Source organism: Puma concolor, chromosome A1 (genome assembly GCF_028749965.1).
Source record: "Puma concolor isolate L17-30 chromosome A1, mPumCon1.1.hap2, whole genome shotgun sequence".
NCBI classification, from domain to species: domain Eukaryota; kingdom Metazoa; phylum Chordata; class Mammalia; order Carnivora; family Felidae; genus Puma; species Puma concolor.
In genome coordinates this window covers 143,299,666-143,321,989 of record NC_141667.1, presented here as the reverse complement: position 1 = coordinate 143,321,989, position 22,324 = coordinate 143,299,666, and the positions used below count along the sequence as shown (strand labels likewise).

Below are 22,324 nucleotides of genomic sequence, written 5' to 3'. Positions count from 1 at the left end.
TTTATATCGGTGCCCTTAGGAGGACATCATCTAAGAAAGCTGGGGATCTGAACCTGATGTGATTGACTGTATTGAGACTTTATTTATAGCTGTAGCCAGGTGTTGAGGGATTTAATAGCAGTAGACACTTAGAAAACTAAGCACGTGCAAAAACTTAGTGATTATTAACTCCAGGGGAAGAAAAGATTGTACAGAAAGGTACATGATAGTATACCACGTGGTTCAGCTATGATCTATATTTATAAATAGATATAACAAGTTAAACCTGAAAACATCAATTTAACCAGAAATTATTATGTGACTATATTGCAGTGATGGAGAGACCGTTTATTTTTATGTTCCATAGTAATAAATTAGTACGTCATTTCTAAAATTGAAAAATCATGAATTCACAGTATTATCCTGTTATTTAGATCTTCAGAGGTAAATAGGAATAGCTAAAAGTCGAAAGTAGGGCTGCCCAGGTGGCTCAGTTGGTTAAGCATCCGACTTCGGCTCAGGTCATGATCTCACGGTTCGTGAGTTCAAGCCCCGCATCAGGCTCCGACAGTTCAGGGTCTCGAGCCTGCTTCAGATTCTGTGTCCCCCTCTCTCTTGGCTCCTCCCCCGCTCACACTGTCTCATTCTCTCAAAAATAAATAAACATTAAAAAAATTTTAATAAAATAAAAGTTGAGAGTGGAATGAGGAGTCATGTGAATGAAAGTTTACAGAACTAGAAAGTGTTGAATTTACTGGTAAATATTATTTAAGGTTTTTTTTCTTTACTTTCGTGTATTATTTTAATTTTCTAAACAAGTTTTAAATATACCCATATAGATTTGGGTATGTGTGTGTCTGTGTGTGTTGTGTATGTATGTACATATACATGCATACACAACACACACATACACTGTATAGAAATATATACCATAAAGAAATTAAATGTTAAAAGCTATTATTTTTTCCTCTCCAATATATTTTTATAATATGCAGGTATATTTTTTCTTGTGAAATTAAAGCCAGAGGCAGTAATTGATATAGCAATCAATACTTTATATCATAAGTCATAAATATTATTCCAAGTTATACTTGTAAAGCTATGATATAATTTCAACTTAGATTTCTCTTTTTTTTCTGTTGCTAAGGGCCACCTAATAATGTTGAAATAAAGATTCATTACATCTTTTTTTTTGAATCCCGTGGGTTTCTGTGCCCACCTCTCTTCCACATGTCCTCTGCCAAAACGTGTCTTCTCTCATTCCTACAGTTGAATGTAACATTTTACTGCAGAAGACAAATGTGGGTCATTTTTATTTTCTCTTTTTAGAACTTCCAGTTAGTTCACCACTTTGTCATGCGGTTCTGAAAACTCTTCAGTGTTGGGAACAAGTTCTTCTCCGACGACTTGAAATCCATGGTGGGCCACCTCAAAACTATATCTCAAGTCATACCTCTGAAGAGAGTGTGTCTGCAGGCCCTGCAATTCTCCGCCATAAAGCTTTGCTGGAACCTACAAACACTCCTTTCAGGTAGGTTTTCCTATAGATCCCGTTTTTGAATTTTTTTTTAATGTTTATTTACTTCTTTTTGAGAGAGTGAGAACAGCACAAGTGGAGGGGGGATGGGCAGAGAGAGGGAGACACAGAATCCAAAGCAGGTTCCAGGGTCCGAGCTGTCAGCTCAGAGTCCTACGTGGTGTTTAACCCCACAACTGCGAGACCATGACCTGAGTGAGCTGAGTCAGACACTTAACCAACTAAGCCACCCAGGCGCCCCCTATGGATACTGTTTTTACGTCAGAGTTACTAAATCAGAATGCTATCAACTAGTAATTTTAAAAAAATACTTAAGGCCTTCTGTGTCTAATTTGCAGTTCTTGGCTCGTATCTGTGTCTTTGTTAGATGTATATTGTAGGCCAGAGGTTACCAAACATTTCCTGCAAAGGCCTAGAAAGTAAATATTTTAGGCTTTGCAGACCCTAGAATCCTTGTTGCAGCTCTTAAACTGCCATTGTACAGTGAAAGCAACCATAGACAATAAGTAAACAAATGGTCATGGCTGTGATCCAATAAATTTTATTTTTGAAAATGAAAGGCAGGCTGAGTTTGACCTGTGGGCCATAGTTTACTTCCGCCCACTCTGGAACAGTGCCCTTCAAAATATTTAGTTAGCAAACTATTTTACTGTCCGTGGGGAGATGAAGCATTTGCACCAAAAGGTAAATCGATGCAGTGCTTGTTTCATCAATAAAGCCTTGCTACCAAATGTTAACTGAATTAAACTGTACTTACAAGCTTAGTTATACAGTTGATACACATTATTTCACAAGTTCTTAACCATAGTGAGCATCAGTAACAGTTCGTGGGCTGATATGTGTCCTCAGACACTTGGAGTAGCTCTGCCTCTAGATTTCTTCCAGGAAGTCTAACTATTTTGGTAGATCTTCTGTTCCTGGGGGTCGGAAACTGCAGCTTAGAGCCAAATCCACCCCTCCTCCTGCATTGTAAACAAAATTTTATTGGATTACAGCCACACCCTTTGATTTTAATATTATCTATGGGTGGTTTCCTTCTTCAGTGGCTGAGTTGAGTGGTTGAAAGACCATGTAGCCTGAAAGCCTAAAATCTTTACAATCAGGTTCTTTAAGAAAAAGTTTGCAGACTGCTGCCTAGATGATGTGATCTGATTCTAGTTCATTTATTATTATAAACATTCTTACAGCACCAAGGAAATGTGGTCAAGTTAATCAGAAATCTCCAAAGTGTATAATTAAATATCCTGTCTCTGTAGATCCAAACACCATCTGGCACTGTCTGTGAAGAGACTTTGGCAATATTTGGTGAAGCAGGAAGAAATTCAGGAAACTTTTATCAGAAATATATTCACGAAGAAAAGATGTCTAAATGAGGTCTGTATAAGTTAAAACCTTTTTTTTTTTTATTACTGAAGTCTTGTTTTATGTACCTATAAAGAATAAGTTGTATTTTACAACCCACTTTTATACCATAAACGTGTATTATGCAGTTAATAAATAGATACAGTAATTGAAAAGGAGAGAGAACGGGTCACTATTTTCTGAAGTCAATTTAAAGTAACTAATTCAGATGTATTTGGAACTTTTTTTTCCTAAAAAGGTACTGTTTGAGTGAAGATTGTGTATCTTGTTTGGTGTGCTTTGAGTTGTCATGATTGCCATTTTAGGAAATAAAGTCGAATTTTCCCATGATTTTCAGAATGTGATCGTTAAAAGAAGTTATCTTAGAAGTTTTATTGAAACTAGGTTTGTATACTGAGAACATTTCAAATATGTACATTTTCTTTTTATTCTTTCGATTATGCTTCTTAGTGAATTTATAAGTGCAGTTTATAAATATACTGTGGTTAATTATACTTTGATGTTATCATTATGATTATTTTTCACATTTAGTTCAGTGCTTTAAAAAGTTCCATTTTGACGCTATGGAGAATTTGCACCTGAATGTAGATTAACATGTTGCTTACTTTTCTGTGACAGTATTGCTATTTTAAAAATACCCGGTAAACTCAGTGGTGGACTTAGTGATGAGACTAATTCCTTATGTCCTCATGGACTCAAAACCCTCAGCTGGTGTGTGGATTGTATTTTGAGAAGCACTGAACTAGTCTGAAAGCAAGTTTTGTATGGTTCTTGAAGTGGGGGGAAAAAAAGAAGGGTATTTCACTTGGAGAAATAAGGAAGTAGAACGGCTTTTTTTCCTGATTTTTAAATAAAAATTTTTACTTGAGTGTAATCAACATACAATGTTACATTAATTTCAGGTGTACACCGTAGTGACTCAGCATGTTTATACATTAAAGTGGCTTCTTACTAGACAAGTTAGCAAAAAGCAAGATGGCATATAATAACCTTAATGAAAAACAGAAAAATTACATAGATCTGAAGGGCTCTCGGTTTAAGCACTATTTTATAAGAGGCAACTGCGGGTGCTGATACTTAGCATTCACCTGGTGATGTAAATATATTTGAATTAGCCAAGCCAGGAAACAAAATACATAATTTTTTGCAACTTAGAAAACTTGTGAAATATGTATCTTAGGATAACATTGAAATCTAAGCCAACAATAGGTAAAATAGAATAAATAAAAGTAGTTTTATTTAACTTTCCATAAGATGTATCTTAAATATTTAGTATATGAATTACCATTAAACAGTTCAAGAAAATTTTGGGATAAGTAAAATTAAAAATGTACTGGATCAGAGACTAATTAATTAGGGTGTGTTCATTGGTGAGGTAATGTTTCTGATTTTATTTTAAATATATCTTTGCCTAAAATAATGTATTACAAGTTAAAGCATTTCCATAATAGTGAATAAAGCCCTCCTTCTTTATACACTTTATACCTGCTTACTGTGGAAAAAGTATGTTTACTGTGCTTGTTATTTCTTGGGTTTCTCTGACCTACCTTGTATAGGTATAGATTTACAAAATCATTTTTTGTACAAAAATGTACAAAATCATTTTTTAAAGAACATGGCCATATTTTATTAATATAGTTGTAAATATAAAAAATATTTCTCTACTGCTGATATAGGGAATTTGGAATATAGGTATTTGGGAAATTAAATAATTCTCAAAACAAAATAAAAAATTGTTCACCACCAGATTGTCTAGTTGAATCAGGAAATAGAACCACTAAGGGAGGGGAGTAGCATGACTAAGCCAGATACATGAGGAAGAACAGCAGGGAAATGAGTACAAGTACATCTTTTAAATTCCTTTGCTGTTTGAGTTTTCTTTCAGAGTTCGATGATACCTTAAGAAAATTTTAATTTTTTTGTTAGTAATTAAATGCATGCTTATGAATGTTGGACTGAGAGAAAGCTTTATAATTAGTGAGCTAAATATTTTTTCTGAATTTTAGGGTTTTTTTTTCCTGCAAAATTAATTTGGAATATTTTAACTGGTAGATCTTATTTACTTAAAACTTGGCATCATTAATGATAGTTATTAGAAATTAATTGCTACTGCATTATTGTTTTATTCTTCATGTTTTATTCTTCACTTTTTAAAAATAGTGACATTTTGATAAAGGGAATATGAAAATGAAAACTTTGTATGGTGAACCACAGATGGGATGGAATTAAGTAGAATATTAACTCTATAAAGTTAGTATAATGTTTAATCTTTAACTGGCAAGTTGATTAGCTTGTTCTTGATGTTAACAAAATTATCTTCCATGTCTTTTTTTATAAAATGATTATATTTAAATAGTTTGAGTCCATGTCACTGTGACTTTTCATATGGTTAGGAAATAGATACATGACAGGCTCTGTATTTTGGACGGGAGAATTTTGAGATGGTTTCTTTATTCCTTATGTGTGTGAAAATGAAATTTTCTCCATCTGATGTTTAAATCCTGGTGTATGCTCAGATCTTTTCTTTTCCTATACTGCATTTTTAAAATAAAAGATCTTTCCTTTTTATACTTGGAAATTGAATACAGATGGCTGCAAATGAACTATATCTGAATGATCCCCAGCCAGAAAAAAATACTTGACAGCTATCATATTTGTCCCTACTTTGTATTTCTCTTTTCTTTCATTTTCTGAGAACCAGAGGTCTTGAACCAGTTTTTTCTAATATCCCCTTTTTAGCAAGATGTGTGCCTCCAAGCAGTTTATTATTTCTGGCTAAATCAAGAGAAGGAGAGAATTAGAAACCTAGAAATTAAAAGTTTCTAATCAGGAGGTTTTCCTGAGGAGTGAGGTACCATAATGGAGACAAGGCATAGTAGCAGAACAATTTGACTTTAATTTTCAGCTGAGAGTACTGTGGATCAGTAGCTCTGAAATTTGTAATATTAAGAACATGGGGCTCAACTTTGCTTTAATGTCAACATTTCAAAATAAGTTAAAATTTCTTGCAAGGGCAAATAAAATTTATGGTGGTGGTTAATGAGTTCTGAGGGATTCAGTTTTGCCCAGCCTTATCCACGTACCTCCACATGTGCTTCTTTTAAGATGTATGAACTTGAAAAATAACAACTCAGTCCAGTGTTGTTTTCTAGTAAATTTAGTTTAAAATATTATAAAAATATCCCCGGTATTTTGCATGTTATATCTCGTCTTTACTCTTTGTCATGTGGTTATTCTTTCTTGATGAAGTCATTAGAGGACAACTGTGAAACCATCAAAAATTCTATGATGGAGGAGCCAAACATCAATAAGGTACAAAATATCATTCAACTAAAATGAGAAATTGCATTCTTTCACAAGAAAAACACATTGTTTGCATTTGAGTTTTGAACCGGACTTTGTTTCCAGTGCAGTTAAATTTTTGTTCCCTCAGATTATTCTTACTTGATTTCAGTAGCTTAAATATGCAATCATAAAAATTGTTTCTGTTTTGTTAATAAGAGAATGCAATTTTAAAGAGAGTTGAATGTAACCTGTTTTGGCTACACATTTTTTTGAGTAAATGCTACTGAAGTTCTTAATAAGGTGTATTACAATAGCCATTGTAGAATTGTAGCAGTATTGTTCTGTTTTACAAGTGTCATTTTGGAAGTTAACAATGTCTTCTGTGATGTTAGTTCCTTAAAATATATCAGATGCTAAATGTAGCATTTATTGTGCTGGTAGGAATGGCACATAGCACATTGCCTTGTATGTAGCAATTTCTGCTAACACTTGAGAACAGAGCAAGAATGGTAGGAATTGGTATAATCATGAAATATCTCCCAAATGTTCTATGATCATATATTCAAATGTGAGTTTTATTAAATTGACATTTAACTCACTCATGTGTTTCTTACTCTGATTTTAAGACCATCTCAGCAAAGTAATTTTTAGAGGAAGACTTTCTTGAAGATAATTTTTTAAGGTTACTAATTCCCCCTGCTAATTCTTTTCCAAAGAAATTCTTCTGGTTAAAATAAGAAAAATAATTCTGTATAATTAATAAAAAAGACTGATTAGCTGTCAAGTGTATAACTCAAGTTTGGCAAAATAAATATATTTAGTCCATACTTTGGAAATGTCTAATGGCCTTTGGCAATTTTGAAAGAATATAGTTGAAACTTTTAATCAGTTAACAATAATTCCTTGCCGAAGTTATCATTAATTACTAGTCTGTACATTATCATGAAATCTCATCCAAATATTTTAATAAATATTAAATATTTATAAATATATTAAATTTAATAAATATAATCAGAATGTGGTATTTCTATAGTCATCACATTACATTCAAAGGTAGTCCTTCTGTGTGTTTAGTTAACATCAACAATTTTTGGCCAAGATTTTCCAAACATCTGCTATAATTTTGTTTTAAATAGCTTTATCGTGTATACCTGACTTAAAATAACTGCACATATTTATTAAAGTATAGTTTGATTAATCTTGGAGTATGTATACACTGGTAAAGCCATCACCACAACCAAGAAAATGAATATAGTCATCACTCCCAAAACTTTAATCTCTTTCTTACTCCTTTCTTTTTTTCATCTGTGCCTTCTTCCTCTACAAGCAGCTACCAATCTGCTTCTTCATATTATAGATTAGCTTGCATTTTCTGGAATTTTATGTAAATGGAATCATACAGTGTATGCTTTTTCCCATAGCATAATTATTTTGATATTCCTCCATGTTGGATATTTCATTAATTCATTCTTTTTTATCGCTGAGGTGTGTGCATTGTATAGCTGTACCGTAATTTGTTTATTCTTTTATGTGTGGATGACCACTTGAGCTCTTTCCATTTCAGAACTGTTTCAAATAAGAATGCTCACATTAGTCATATACAGGTCCCTTTGGTTGGGCGTATGCTTTCATTTCTCTTGTGCAAATGCTTAGGAGTGGAATGGCCAGATTTTATTGTATGTGTGTGGTTAACTTTTTGAGAAACTACTCAAGTATTTTCCAAGGTGATGGTACCCTTTTATATTCCCAGCAGCAGTACATGGTATCTCAGTTGCTTTACCTCCTCACCAGGGCGTGGTATGGTCAGCCTTTTTATTTTAGCCATTCTAGTAGGTGTGTACTAGTTTTAATTTACTTTGACCATCTTCCATGTGCTTTTTTATATCATTTGTATAATTTTTTGGTTGAAGTGTGTTTTCAAATGTCTTTTTTTTTTTTTTTTTTTTTGATTGGGTTGTTTTCTTGACAGAGTTTTAACAGTTCTTTTTATTTTTTAAATAAGTGGTGTATCACATTTGCAGATATTTTCTCCTACTCGCATGTCTTTTGATTCTCTACAATTTCTTTTAAACAGAAGTTTTTAACTGATACATTGAACCTCATCAAAATTTGTTTTGTGTGTGGATGTTCTTTTTGGTGTCATATCTAAGAAATCTTTGCCTAACCTAAAAATCACAAAGATTTTCTCCACCTCTGCTCTCGTGTTAGTTTTACAATTAGTGAAGACTACTTCCATTACCACAGCTTTCCAGTTAAAAACAGAAATCTAAAGCTCTGCCCTACAAAGAAATTATAACACGAAGGCAGTGTTTAAATCCTACAAAAAATTTTTTTGAGTCAATTTTTTAATATGGGTAGAAAGTATAGATTGCAGTTGCTTTTTTTTTTTCCCATGTGTGTATCAGTTGTTCACCACTGTTTAATGAAAAAGTTATCTTTTCCTCCACTGAATTGCCTTTTCCTCCTTTTAAAAAAACCAGTTGACATGGTGCCTGGGTGGGGTGGCTCAGTCGGTTAGGTTAAGCGCCTGCTCTTTGCTGACAACTGAAAGCCTGGAGCCTGCTTTGAATTCTGTGTCTCCCTCTCTCTCTTTCCTTCCCTGCTCGCACTCTGGCTCTCTCTCTCAAAAATAAAGGTGAAAAAAAAATTAACAAAACAAAACAGTTGACCTATGTGTGTTAGGGACTCTGTTTTGGACTATTGATCTATTTATCTTTATCCTAATCTCCCACTGTCTTACTGCACTGGCTAGAACTTTCAGTCCCATGTTGAACAGAAATGGTGAAAGCAGACATTTTTATCTTGTTCCTGATCTTGAAGAAAAGCATTGCGTCTTTTGTCATTAAGTATGCTGTATTCTATAGGGTTATTATAGATACCCTTTATAAGATTGAGGAGGTTTCTTTCTGTTCCTAGCTTGTTGAAAATTTTTAATCGTAATAGCTGCTGGATTTTGTCACCTCTCTTTTCTGTTGTTGTTACCACTGAGATGTTCATATGGTTTTTCTTATTTTAGTCTGTAAATATGACTAAATACGTTGATGGATTTGTTTGATGTTAAACAAACCTTGCATTCTCTGGCTAAGCTTCATTTGGTCGTGCTGTATTTGTTATTTTTTTTTTATATATATTGGTATGTTTGTTAAAATTCTTGTTAAGATTTTTGCATTTATGTTAACGAACATAAGTTTTCCTATAATGTTTTGGGGTTCTTTTTTTGGTTTTAAACTAAAGCTGGACTCATAGAATGTGTTGGGAAATACTCTCTTTAATTTTTTGGGAAAAAAATTGTGTAGAATTAGTATTTCTTACTTAAGTGGTAGAATTCAGCAGAGAAACCATCTTGGCTTCGAGTTTTTTATCTACAAATTCAGTTTCTTTAACATGTAGGGCAAGTCGGGTTATTTATTTCTTCTTGAATGAGCCTTAGTAGTCCATGTCTTTAAAGAAATAGGCTTCATTTGGGGTGTCAAATTTATTGGTATAAAATTATTCATAATATTCCCCTATTCTTTTAATATACAAGAAAATTTATGGTGATGTCACCTCTCATTTCACTGCTAGTTTTGAAAACAAAATTACTTCTTGAATATTTTTATTTCGTAATATTTAGAGTATTTGTCTTCTTTTGTATTCACTTGCCAGCTTCCCATTTCCTTCCAATATGCCTTTGATATTGTTTAGATGTCATTTTACTCTATGTTGTATTTAATTATATTATTAGAGCAGTGCTGAAGTGCAAGCACTCAGCTTTACATCATGGAAGGTGATAGTAGCTGAAAATCACTAATGAGACCTAGAGTCTCACCTTAGCTTTTCTATAGCTCTGTTGTGGGACCTTGGGCTCTTTATGTCCTTGAAGCCTCATTTACCCTAATGTATCAAACTGGGTTGATAATTTTAAACATGCTAACTGCTCTAATTAAAATAGTAGTGAAGTCCTGAAGTTAGTCTGTTATGTTCCTCTCTTCTTCAGTTCTTAAAGGAAGGTCTGCAGAACCTGAACATTTTTTAGATCATCACCTGTATAAAATGTACTCTTTTTACAAACTGTGGTAAAATATACATGTAAAAATTTACCGTTTTAGTTGTTTTAAGTGTATAGTTCAGTAGCATTAAGTACATTGACTTTGTTTGCGACCATCAGCACCAAACAAATGCAGAACTTGTTCATATTCCCAAACTGGAGCAGTAGCTCTCCACTTTCTCCATCCCACTTAGCCTAGCCCCAGCTAACTCCCGTCCTCCTTTCTGTCTCTATGAATTTTACTACTCTGGGTGTCTGTGTAAGTGGAAACATAATATCTGCCGTTTTGTGACTGGCTCATTTGACTTAGCATAACATCTTCAAGCTTCATCCGTGTTGTAGTATGTCTCAGAATCTCCTTCCGTTTTAAGGCTAAATAGTATACCATTGTGTACATGTCACATATATTGTTTATCCAGTCATCTATCAATGGATATTTGGGTTGTTTTCATCTTTTGGGTGCTGTGAGTAATGTGAAAATTGATGTACATATCTGTTTAAGTCTCTGCTTTCAGTTCTTCTGGACACATACCCAGAAATGGAATTGCTGTCATCTGTGGTAATTCTTTCTTTTTTGATCTGCGTAATCTCTTAAAATCTCTTCTGGTACTAATATTTGGATTCTTTCTTCCTCACAAATCCAGCCCAATCAGATTTTATTTTATTTATTTTTAAATTTACATCCAAGTTAGCGTATAGTGCAACAGTGATTTCAGGAGTAGATTCCTTAGTGTCCCTTACCGATTTAGCCCATCCCCCCTCCCACACCCCGTCCAGTAACCCTCTCTTTGTTCTCCATATTTATGAGTCTCTTATGTTTTGTCCCCCTCCCTGTTTTTATATTATTTTTGCTTCCCTTCCCTATGTTCATGTGTTTTGTATGTTCAAGTCCTCCTGTGAGTGAAGTCCTATGATATTTGTCTTTCTCTGACTAATTTCACTTAGCACAGTACCCTCTAGTTCCATCCACGTAGTTGGAAATGGCAAGATTCCATTCTTTTTTATTGCAGAGTAATATTCCATTGTGTATATATACCACATCTTCTTTATCCATTCATTTGTCGATGGACATTTGCAGCCCAATCAGATTTTAAACCATGGCCTGAAACCTTTCGTTAAGGTTTACATTAAACATACATTAAATTTTACATTAAGATAGTATTTATTGTGATTTTTTTTTTTTACTTTGGTTTTATATTGTATGGCCTTTAGCAAATTAAATTATGTTCATAGCTCATGCAGGTTCTCTGTTTTGAGCATATCATGTTTCCACTTCTTTCTTTCCCACCTTAGATTTCATGATTCATCATTCTGAAAAATCCTCAACCCTTTTGTGCCATTCTCTCTATGGTGTATTTGCCTTGAAAATCCCCAAACCTCTTTACATGCAACTCTCTGTCTACTCTGTGCCTTTGTAATAGAACATGAGTTCACTCCTTGATGAGTCACAAACTGCATCAGGTTGCATTTTTGCACAAAGAAAACTTTATTAGCAGCAAATAAGGAGATTGTGAGGAATGGCTTCCAAAGCCATGATCCTGGCACAAGAGTGGATGGGTTCCTTTTATTTGGGATTAGGATGAATATTTAGATAGAGAAGCCTTATTATCCTATGTAGTGGCGGGCATAAGGTCACACATGTACCTTAAGGAAACGTGCCTATACACACATTGTATATTGTATAAGGCTTGTGCTCCTCCTTGGGCAGATATTTTAGTATTATAATGAGGGAAAGGTAGTGATAGGTCATTCTAGAGATCCCTCTATGGTCCATCTGTGTAGTCTGGAGTCAGGGGTTAAGTTCAGACTGGCCTGCCAGTCTTGTCAGGGCAGTTGCTATTGCCAGAGGGGCAGTGTTGACTTCTGTTTGCCTGAGTTAAGAGATAAGCTGGAAAGAAGAGCTTAAGGAAGAAAGAATATAGGATGAAGGTCAGTGAATACAAGCAAGTGGATAGTAAAGGTCAGATCCTGGGGATTAGCAGGTGACATCTTCACCTCAAGAGCTGAACGTGGATGAAGAAAAAGCACAAACAGTGGGGGTTTGCCTTACTTAAAATTTATAGCCACAATTCCCAAATTACCCAACGATCAAAATAAATTACTCTGTAGTACTTGTTTTGTTTTGTTTTTCATTCTCCCCACTTTTACTCTCTTTCCTCAAACTTCCAGTACTCCTTGACTGTTTGCCACCGATGACCTTGTTCTGTCATCAAAATAAGTGCAGTCATCGGGAATGTAGACTAATCTTTCCACCACCAAATCTTACTTCTGCTCTATATGCAGATGTTTCATTAACTTCTCTAACAGTAGATAGACTGTCACTCTTTTGTCCAAAACCAGATCTTCCATTTGTACGCTGATCCTATGGGCTCTTACCTACCCAAGGACTTTGCTTCAGTAGTTATCCCTCCTCCCCCACCTCCGTCTTCATTAATAAATATTTACCTCTCTGATTATTCTCTGCATAAGCAAATATATTTTATTGTCTTTCTTTCAAATGAAAACCAAAAAACCTACCTTTGAATTAGTCTACTATCCCATTGCTTTAATTTCCCTATCTAGGAAAATTCATTTATAGAATTGCCTGTAAAGTCATTATAGAAGACTTAAAGAGTAATGATGCAGACACTCCCTGGAGGAACCACCCAGTTTAAGAAATAAAATATTATCAATTCATTTGAGTGCCTCTGTGAATCTTCCCCAATGGATTTACCTCCCTATTCACCATGTGTCTCTTTAAACTAGTTAAGTGTTATCTCCAGCCCACTACACTGACATGTTACTAGTCAAAGTCACCCTTGACTCCCACTATGCTAAATTCAGTAGTTGGTTCTGTCTTCCTTTAATTCATTGTTTCAGTATCTTTTGATACCGTTGACCACAGCCACCTTCTTAAAACTCTTGCTTCACTTGGTTTCTATTAACATCATATTTGATTATTTAGTATTCATACTTGGAAAATGTTTCTTGTTCTGTCTGTTTATTCTGTCAGTATTCCTCTTTCCTAAAACTACTTCCATTTCGAATTGACCTTCCCCCCCCCCCTTTTTTTTGTGGTACATCTCCTTTATTTCCCCCTTTTTTGAAACATGGGGTATACCAGGACTTAGTTCTGTAACATTTTCTATTCCCTATTTTTACTTTCTCTTTGGTTTATCTCATGGTTTAAATATCCTCCATAGGCCGATAACTCTTAAATCTCTCTAGCCCATTCATTTCCTGAACTCTGGACTTGACTTCTTAATCTAATAGCTACATCACCCTGAATGTCAAGAGTAGAATTTTCTATCTTCTCATCTTTATCTAAATCCTTACTTTTCCTTCACTTTTGTCTCATTAAATGGTACCTTCACTTACCCAGTTTTTAGGTCTGAAAACTAGGAGTTATACTTGCTTTTTTTTACTCTTACTATAATTTCATTCCATTAGCAAAATTTACCCTAATTCCAACCAACTATCACTACCACCATTGCTACTACCCTAATTAAACCCACCTTTACCTCTTCAGCAACTAAAGTAGCCTGTTGACTGTTTTCTGGCAACCATTCTCACACCCTTTATACTTTACCTCACAACTTGCAGAACTGTCTAAACCCTGCAGTGTCTTCCTAGCTCCAAAATAAAATCTGAACTCTTCATTGTGGCTTTTAAGACTCTTTGCAAACTGAATCTTGCCTGGTATTCAATCTCCTACCACTTGTCATTGTTTTCTAAATTAAATACTAAGTTTTTGAGATGCTAAACACCATTCCTTCCCTCTCCCTCCACTTGATTTTAAAGCAGGTGATCTTGAGACCATAATATTAAGAAATAATGTTTTATTAAATAAAGATTTTGAGAGGACAGGCATGTATTTTCACATTGAAGAAGCTTTTTAAGTTTATGCCTGCAGGAGCCTGTTTCCCTATCAGGTAAAGTTGGAAAAAGCTCTGCAGCTAAAACTAGTATGTTTCCCCCCACCCACCCGTTATCAGCACATAACATACTCCTCCACTTCCTGCAAACATCATTTGTCTCTCTTTCCAATTTCTTCAAAATCTAGTAGTAGACACTTAGTATACTTTATTTTTTTAGTTTTTTTAAATGCTTATTTATTTTTGAGACAATGCAAGAGACAGAGTGCAAGCAGCACAGGGGCAGACAGAGGGAGACACAGAATCCGAAGCAGGCTCCAGGCTCTGAGAAGTCAGCCCAGAGCCCAACGTGGGGCCCGAACTCACGAAGTGAGATCACGCCCTAAGCTGAGGCCGGACGCTTAACCAACTGAGCCATTCAGGCGCCCTAACACTCAGTATACTTTAGATACCAGATATTATAGATAGGTCACTAAGTTGGGATTCTGTCATAAAATTACAGAATTTGAGATAAGATTTTTGTTAGAAAAGAGGTTGACCCCAAAATCAACCAAAATGTTTGGCAAACACTGAAAATCTTTGGTTTGTTATCAGATTGTATTTTCGATTTGAACATCTTTGACATCATTACATCTAGTGACTAGGAGTTTAGTTGGCATAGGATTATTTGAGTTTTTATCTTAGGCGTCTCACCTTTGCAATTCAACAGTCTTTTATATTTGCCATTTAAAAAATACTGCTAATTCTACTCGGTTCTGTTGGTGAAACACTGGACAGGCATTGGTGATGTTTTTATCTAAACTTTGCAGGACTTAAATTTGTTATATTCTTATTTTAGATTAATAACGTCCGCACTTCTCAATGAGTTGTGAACCATTTTATACTAATTCATCTTAAAGAATGAAGGTTAGGGATATAAAATAAGATGAAACACTATCCTATATTAACATTTTTAATTCTTAATAATTACCTTCTCTTTTTACCTCTGTTTAGTTTAGTAAATATTGATTTATACAGTATTCTCTTCTGAGTTCAAAGGCCTTGTATGTACCTTCTTTGGGGTAAGCTAAAGGTCAGATTATTTCCCTCATCCAAAGTACATTGAATTATGGTTTATTCAGCTATTAAAAATGACTACTGACCTAAAATGACTTACTGACCCTGGGGAAATTACTGTGCCTTTCAGGGTTTCAGGTTGTTTGTTTGTTTGTTTGTTTTTATAAATTAAAAGCCGTTTTAGACCAGGATTCAGTAAGCTGGCCATATTTGACCTGTTCTTTACAGGCAGTAAACTAAGAATGGTCCTTATATTTTTAAAAGGTTGTTCTAAAAAAAAAAGAAAAGATAAATATACAACAGTGATCTTCTATGACGTGCAAAACATATAAAAATATTTACTTTCTGACCTAATATTTATCAAAAGATTATAATACTAAGAAATAGGGTAAACAAATCTTGTTTTAATGATTAGAATGTCTTGATCCTTTAAAGTTAATTCATTGCAGTTAACTTATTGGGAATGTGAGCAATTAAGAAGTTGTATTTTGTATCAACTGTCTTTTTATATATGAAAAGGCAAGCTTGAAAAAGTTTAAATTTCCCTGTTCGCATGAGTTTTATTTTAGGGATGAGTAGCATGTAAAACAATACCTTTAGATATGAAATATTTAAAAAGTTTCTTTAATTTATACAAGTATTAAATGACAGATTTGCATATATTATTTTTCCTGTGATTAAAATTACTATATTTTTATGTTCTATTTCCTTCTGTTTAGATAGAAGCAGACTTGGGATATCCTGGAGGTAAAGCAAGGATTATTCACAAGGAATCTGATATCATTACTGCCTTTGCTGTTAATAAAGTAAGTAGATAGACTTTTTTTCTTTGATGACTAAGTATTCATGGTTGAAGAAAGTCCCGTTTTGTCAGTTTATTCAGTATTAGTATTTTTCTGTCTGAAAGCTACTTCCCATTGCCTAAATTGCAATCTGAATAAGTTATTTTATTTTATAAAATGATTATATTGTTTGATAATTATATATTGCATATGTAGGAGATAAAATAATGTTTAATTACTACACAGAGAGAATATCAAGTATTTATATATGCAGTAGCCTTGAGAATTTTATAACACATTACAGCATTTAATCCAAAGAAAAGATTTTTTATTTTCCTTATATGAATATGTTGAATGTGATTACTAATATTAGATCAAATTTAAGCTTTTATATGACTTATAGAAATTCTCTCTCTTTGACTTACAACCATAGTAGCTGCCTAACTAGTGTTTCTTTTACATTCCTTAGTTTTCTACTCAACATCTTCCTCAAAAGTGTCTGTAAGCTACTTATAGAAGAGATATAACCTTAGATACACAGTAATGTAAGGTCAAAAATTAATCATTTTCTTCTTTTCTCTTACCTAAATGCTTTACTGCACAATTTTATTTATACACACGTGCACACACACACAAATATATATATTTAAGTATGTATATCTTTTTCAAGTGTTCCTAATTTTAAAATAATTTTTAAATATTATTTAGGTAAATATTCTATGGCATTACCCCTTCATTAATCATTTCACCAGTTGTTTCTCCATCATCCTATTCTGTGTCTTTCTTTCTATTTCTCCTAGGTAGTTCCTTTGTCATTCTGCCCTCATCTTTCCCTGTGTCTTTTGTCTCGTTTCTCTCTTCTACACACCCCCAAACAGTGACTGATTCTGTTGAAGACAAGCAAGTTTGGAAACAGCCCCTTAGCTAGGCAGTTCTCAGTTCTAATATCTATGTAATATGATATATTACAGCCTCTTTTTTTTTTTTGGATGTATATAAGTAACAAAAAATGAACAATCATCCACATATATAAAATCTGTGTTCCACTATATAAGAATAGGGTACCTGTTTAATTTTTATTTCTCCTGATTTATTATTGTTTTACATCTTGCTAAATTTGTATTTGAGAAACAATACCTTTTGCTTTAAATTGCATTATTTTAAAATGTTGATGAGATTGAACTTTTTCCCATTTGTTTAGTTGTGAATTATCTGTGACAATTTTTCCCTGCATTCAAGCTAGCAAGTTAGCTTTCTCAGTTTAACGAATGCTGTAAGAAGACACAGACTCTTGGACCACAGACCATTACAGTTTATTACTAATAGCAGAAGTAGTATCCAGGAATATTAACATTTATGCTCTGGTTCCCTGTGTTCAAATTACTACAGAGTGGCAGGGAGAAGGTCAAATGATAACTGCACAGAATGGGTTGTGTATGGTAAGGAAAGGAACATAGAGTTTAGGAAACCTAAATCTCTCTAATGAACATTACATATACCTGCCCTTTGATCTGGAGAGAGACACTGTAGGTATGTAGCCATCCTCCAGAACAAATAGCAGTCAGTAAGTCGCTCAGAAAAGATGGAGAAATGGAGGGACCCGTAGAGAATTCCTTATCCATTTATGTCTGGGATATTCATTTTTTTGTTTTAGTTTGTATTAGCATTTTACATAGTGGAAATATTAACCTTGTTTTCTCTTTGCTGTCAGTATCCTGTCATTTTCTCTTTTAGAGGTGTATATTTTCAGTTCATAGATGGTTAAAATTTTAGGTCATTTAATCTCACCAGCATTTAATTTATGATTTATTCTGGCATACGTCCCCACTGTTTTTCTACTCCCTGCATCTCTTCTTTGTGACCATTTCTCAAATTGTGTTTTTCTTGTCTAGGACTGAAAAGCTTTAGGTGAAAGTGGTACTACCTTATTTGAATAATGCACCATTATTTTAGTGTGATGCTCCTTATTTCCCTCACCTTTTTCTACCTTCTAGAGCTTCTGTCTTTTTTCAACAGCTCCTTCAAATTTCTGAACTGTGTCAAAACCTTGGGGAGATTGTACCATACTAGCAAACTGGAAAGACAATGCTGGGAGAAGAAATAAAGTAGTATATGTTTTACCATGTAGAGGAGGCTTTCTGTTAGATGCTCTTGAATTCTTTGAACATAAACATATCTCCAAGATCAAGCTGAAAATAATTACACTCAAGATTTAATTATTAGAATTAATTTTAAAGAGTCGTTGGTGAAAATGCTGTCTTTTCTATATCTTAAAGTTACCATTTCTAGGGGCTATTTTGTAGTTTCCATTTTCACAAGTAGCTCATATGCATGCTTTTTTATTTAAAAGTTACCATATGATTTGTTTTTCAGGCAAATAGAAACTGCATAGCAATTGCTTCAAGCCATGATGTTCAAGAGCTGGATGTTTCTGGAATTCTGGCTACACAGATCTATACTTGGGTAGATGATGATACTGAAATGGAAAACAAAGGGTACTTTTATACTTTGTTTTTATTCAGTAACATTGTGTTAAAAATGATGATATCCACAGGACTGTAACTTTCAAAAGATATTTAGAGAAATATTCCTAGATTGTAAATACAGTGGTTGCCAATATGCAAAAGAGTGCAAAGGGGGTGGCAGGAACTTTAAAGAAAGGAATTGAGAGTTGGAAGAGAATAAAGTGAGAGGACCTAAAATTGTTCACATATGAAGTTACTGTCTTTGAGTTGGGGGTTAAGAGCTGAAGAAAATTAATTTTGGAGGGAAATAGAAAATCATATATTAGAGCTTTCATGTATAACAGAAGAAATGAAGAACTGATGGGATTGCTTTCATTCCGGTTGACATTCTTTTGTAGATCAGAAGATTTCTTGGTTATACATGCTCGGGATGATTTAACAGCTGTGCAAGGTACAACCCCATATACACACAGCAATCCCGGCACTCCGATCAATATGCCATGGCTTGGAAGTACACAGACCGGCAGAGGAGCCTCTGTGGTACGTCAAGTTAAAAATGTGATGCATAAATGTCCTTTTTTCCCCTCTAGCTTAATGGAGTAGGGGTGATCTAAACATATTTTTGAAAAATTCCCAACTTTTTAGTAAGTCATAATTGCTGTAAATTATAAATTTTGATTATGAAGAACAACATGTTTCCTCTTGAAAAAGATAAGAAAATGATTTTAAATAAATAACTTAAAATACAGAGAGTTGCGTTTTACGTAATTATTTGGAACTTATTGGTACACATCAGCCTCAGCAAGCTAAGATCTAGGGTCAAATCCTGCTTTTTTTTTTTCAACATTTTTTTTCAACCTTTTTTAAAAACTTTTTTTTAAACATTTATTTATTATTGAGAGACAGAGAGACGCAGGGGACGGGTACACAGAGGGGGAGACACAGAATCCGAAGTAGGCTCCAGGCTCTGAGGTGTCAGCACAGAGCCCGATGTGGAGCTCGAAGTCACAAACTGCAAGATCATGACCTGAGCCGAAGTCGGTGGCTTAACCGACTGAGCCCCCCAGATGCCCCTGGGTCAAATCCTGCTTACCAGCTGTTTCTGTATAGACAGCCTGCTTAAGGATAGTGTTTACATTTTTCAGTGCTACAGGAAGAATCAAAAGAAGAGTGGTATTTTGTGACACATAAAAATGATATGAAATTAGATTTCATTGTCTATAAGTAAAGTTTTATTGGAACATAGCCACAATAATTTGTTTATATTTTGTCTGAGGATTTTCTTGAGCCCTGAGTAAGATGTGATCCATGTGTAAACCTCCATGAGATTCTTTTATTAATACTTAATGATACATAGAGTCAGAGAAACCCAGCACCAGTAATTCTTTCAGTGGCTCTCTGGGGGTGAGGTTATTTTCAGTTTCCTAATTCCTACAGTATTCTTTCCTTGGCCTCCGCCACCAAACTTTTTTACTAAGAGTAATTATTTAAGTAAAGGCTTAATCATCTTTAATAATACCTGACAGTGTTTTATATTCATGTATTTATGTCAGTCATATAACCTTATTTTTTGTCATATAATCCTTTTATTCTTTGAGGTATCTGTTGAGATGGCTGTTATAACTACTCCTGCTTACCATTTTTTAGATGAAGGTTGAGTTCCAAGAAGGTCTAGTGATTTAACTTAGGTCATTATCTCAAATCTGTGGTAGAGCTTATTATATTAAAGTCTTCTGTTCCTCTTAGCTCGAGGATTTCAGGTAGGAGTGTTTTAAGTATTGAAGAATTTGAAAAGCAATATAGTAATTATTCAAATCAAATGACTTGGTCATTTATAGTTCATTTTTTTCAACTGACAGATATATTAAAATACATTAATTATAAAACTTACTGATATTACCATCTTTTAAAGGGAAACTTAAAGAGAATATACAAAATATAGACATAAAAGACCATTTTTCCAACTCCAGTTTCAGACAATGTATTACAGCTTTTCCTGTAACAGATTTCTTGCTGGTCTCTGATTCCATACTTGCTCCCTCTGTTCTGTATATAGCAGCCAGAGTTGCTGTTTCCTAAGCATCATTTAGGTTGTCACTCCACTGTTTATTTTACTTGTTTGATTGATTTTTAAGTAGGCTCCATCCCTATTGTGGGGTTTGAACTCACGACCAGGAGATTAAGAGTCACGTGCTCTCTTACTCCGGTGTTTAAAACTTTCAAATTTCCTGGTACAGCTTTAAAAAAACAAGTCCCTAACATGGCGCTAAGGTCCTGTGTGATTCGACCCCTGCCAGCTTCTGCAGCCTCGTCCTCTGTTCACTCCATACCTGATTCACTTTGCTCTGCTTACAGTGGCCTTGTCTCCATCTCTGGAAGCATGAAGTGCACTGCCCTGTCCACAGCCTTTGCCATGCTTGCTGCTTCAAATACTCTTTTTTCTTTTTGACCTTTCAGATCTCAACTCACATTCCCAGAAATTTCCCTTGCTTCCTTAGTGACAGCATCTGCTCCTCTCTCCCCTCCCCGTAGTCACTCAGTATCATATTATCCCATTTTATCATATTTATGGCCTTTATCAGTTTTGAAATTATCTGTTTATTATTTAGTTGTCTTTTTTGGGTAACGTTTATTTATTTAGTTTGAGAGTGAGCATGTGAACAGGGGAGAGGCGGGGGCGGGGGGGAGAAGAAGACAGAGAATCCCAAGCAGGTTCCACTGTGTCAGTGCATAGCCTGACGTGGGGCTCGAACAAAGGAACCGTGAGATCATGACCTGAGCCGAGATCAAGAGTCAGATGTTTAGGCCATTGAGTCACCCCAGCAGCCTTTTCTTTCGTTGTCTTTTTTAATGGTGTAAGTTCCCTGAGAGATTACATTATGCCTCCCTTAGACACTGATGATCTCTAACCAGAATAGTGTTTAACATATAGTCAGTGCTCAGAAAATACTTGTTTATACTCCAAAGCATTATAATACAGAAATTTACCTTTGTCATTCCTGTTAGTACTGAATTTTCTTTCTGTCTGCATCTTACAAGGACATGTTTTTAATGGAGATGATCGTGATTTGTAAGCATAATGAGCTGATCGAGCCCCACTTCATTAAGTAAAAGACCCAGTATAATACAATGGTTGTTTTTTATATGGATCTTCTAAAATAAGTAACAATTTATTTCCTTTATAATGTTCTGTACATGCTCTGAGAGATTTTTTAAACCTCTGTTTATGTATTTTTTTACTTATGGTTTTTCTTGGATACTTTAGTCGAAGGAAAAAGAACAGGAGTATTTAAGCATTTCTTAATTAAAAGGAACATGAGATTTCAACACGAAATTTACTAAACAAAAGAAACATTCAGCAAGTTTTCTTTTTTTGTGGAGGATTAATAAAATATTTTCTTTACTGATTTATTCAATTACAAATTCGAACAAAAAAGAATAGTTGTCATGACCAACTTCTGCTTTGGGAATATAATCACAACCATAAACACCTTTTTGTGTTTGTGTCCTTCACCATTTGTGCTGTCCTGCTCTCTTCCCTCCCTACCAAATCCCCACTTTACTCACAACTTCAGTGTAATGGGAAGTTTAAAATTCACAAGACAACAACAAAAAAATCTACTCAAGACTGATGCTACAAACCTAAGATAGCATATAATTATACTTATGGTGCTATATAACTAGGAATTGTTCTATTAATTAAAATTATCCCTTTAATTATGCATATTTATTCTTATTTGACAGGCTACTTAAATCATTCAAAGCATGACTTAAAAATGGATAACTAAACAATTCCAAACTAGCAATTAAAAATTTATACAATTTCTGTTTACCTCTTTTTTTTTTTTCACATGCTTCTGCCTGTCTTTTTAACCTTATACTATTCAGGATTATTCCAATAAATTTAATGGGATCAGAAAAGAATTGGCAAGAAAGGAGGTAAGAGTAAATTCTCAAGGTGAATTTGTTCTTAGAGC

General features: G+C 34.2%; 1 protein-coding gene across 6 annotated transcripts in view; it reads left to right on the top strand.

Annotated features, from left to right (window-relative positions):
- Positions 1–22,324, top strand: part of DMXL1 (Dmx like 1) — a 134,954-nt gene that overhangs the window by 95,187 nt on the left and 17,443 nt on the right. For 2 of the 6 annotated variants that reach the window (XM_086705710.1, XM_086705714.1), the window contains 7 exons: positions 1,309–1,510; positions 2,773–2,890; positions 6,128–6,190; positions 15,820–15,906; positions 18,256–18,377; positions 18,746–18,887; positions 22,236–22,286. In XM_086705710.1, coding sequence (XP_086561836.1) covers positions 1,309–1,510; positions 2,773–2,890; positions 6,128–6,190; positions 15,820–15,906; positions 18,256–18,377; positions 18,746–18,887; positions 22,236–22,286 — 785 coding nt within the window. The remainder of the gene's footprint in view (positions 1–1,308; positions 1,511–2,772; positions 2,891–6,127; positions 6,191–15,819; positions 15,907–18,255; positions 18,378–18,745; positions 18,888–22,235; positions 22,287–22,324) is intronic. The other 4 variants (XM_025924858.2, XM_086705711.1, XM_086705712.1 and 1 more) reach the window with 3 other exon arrangements.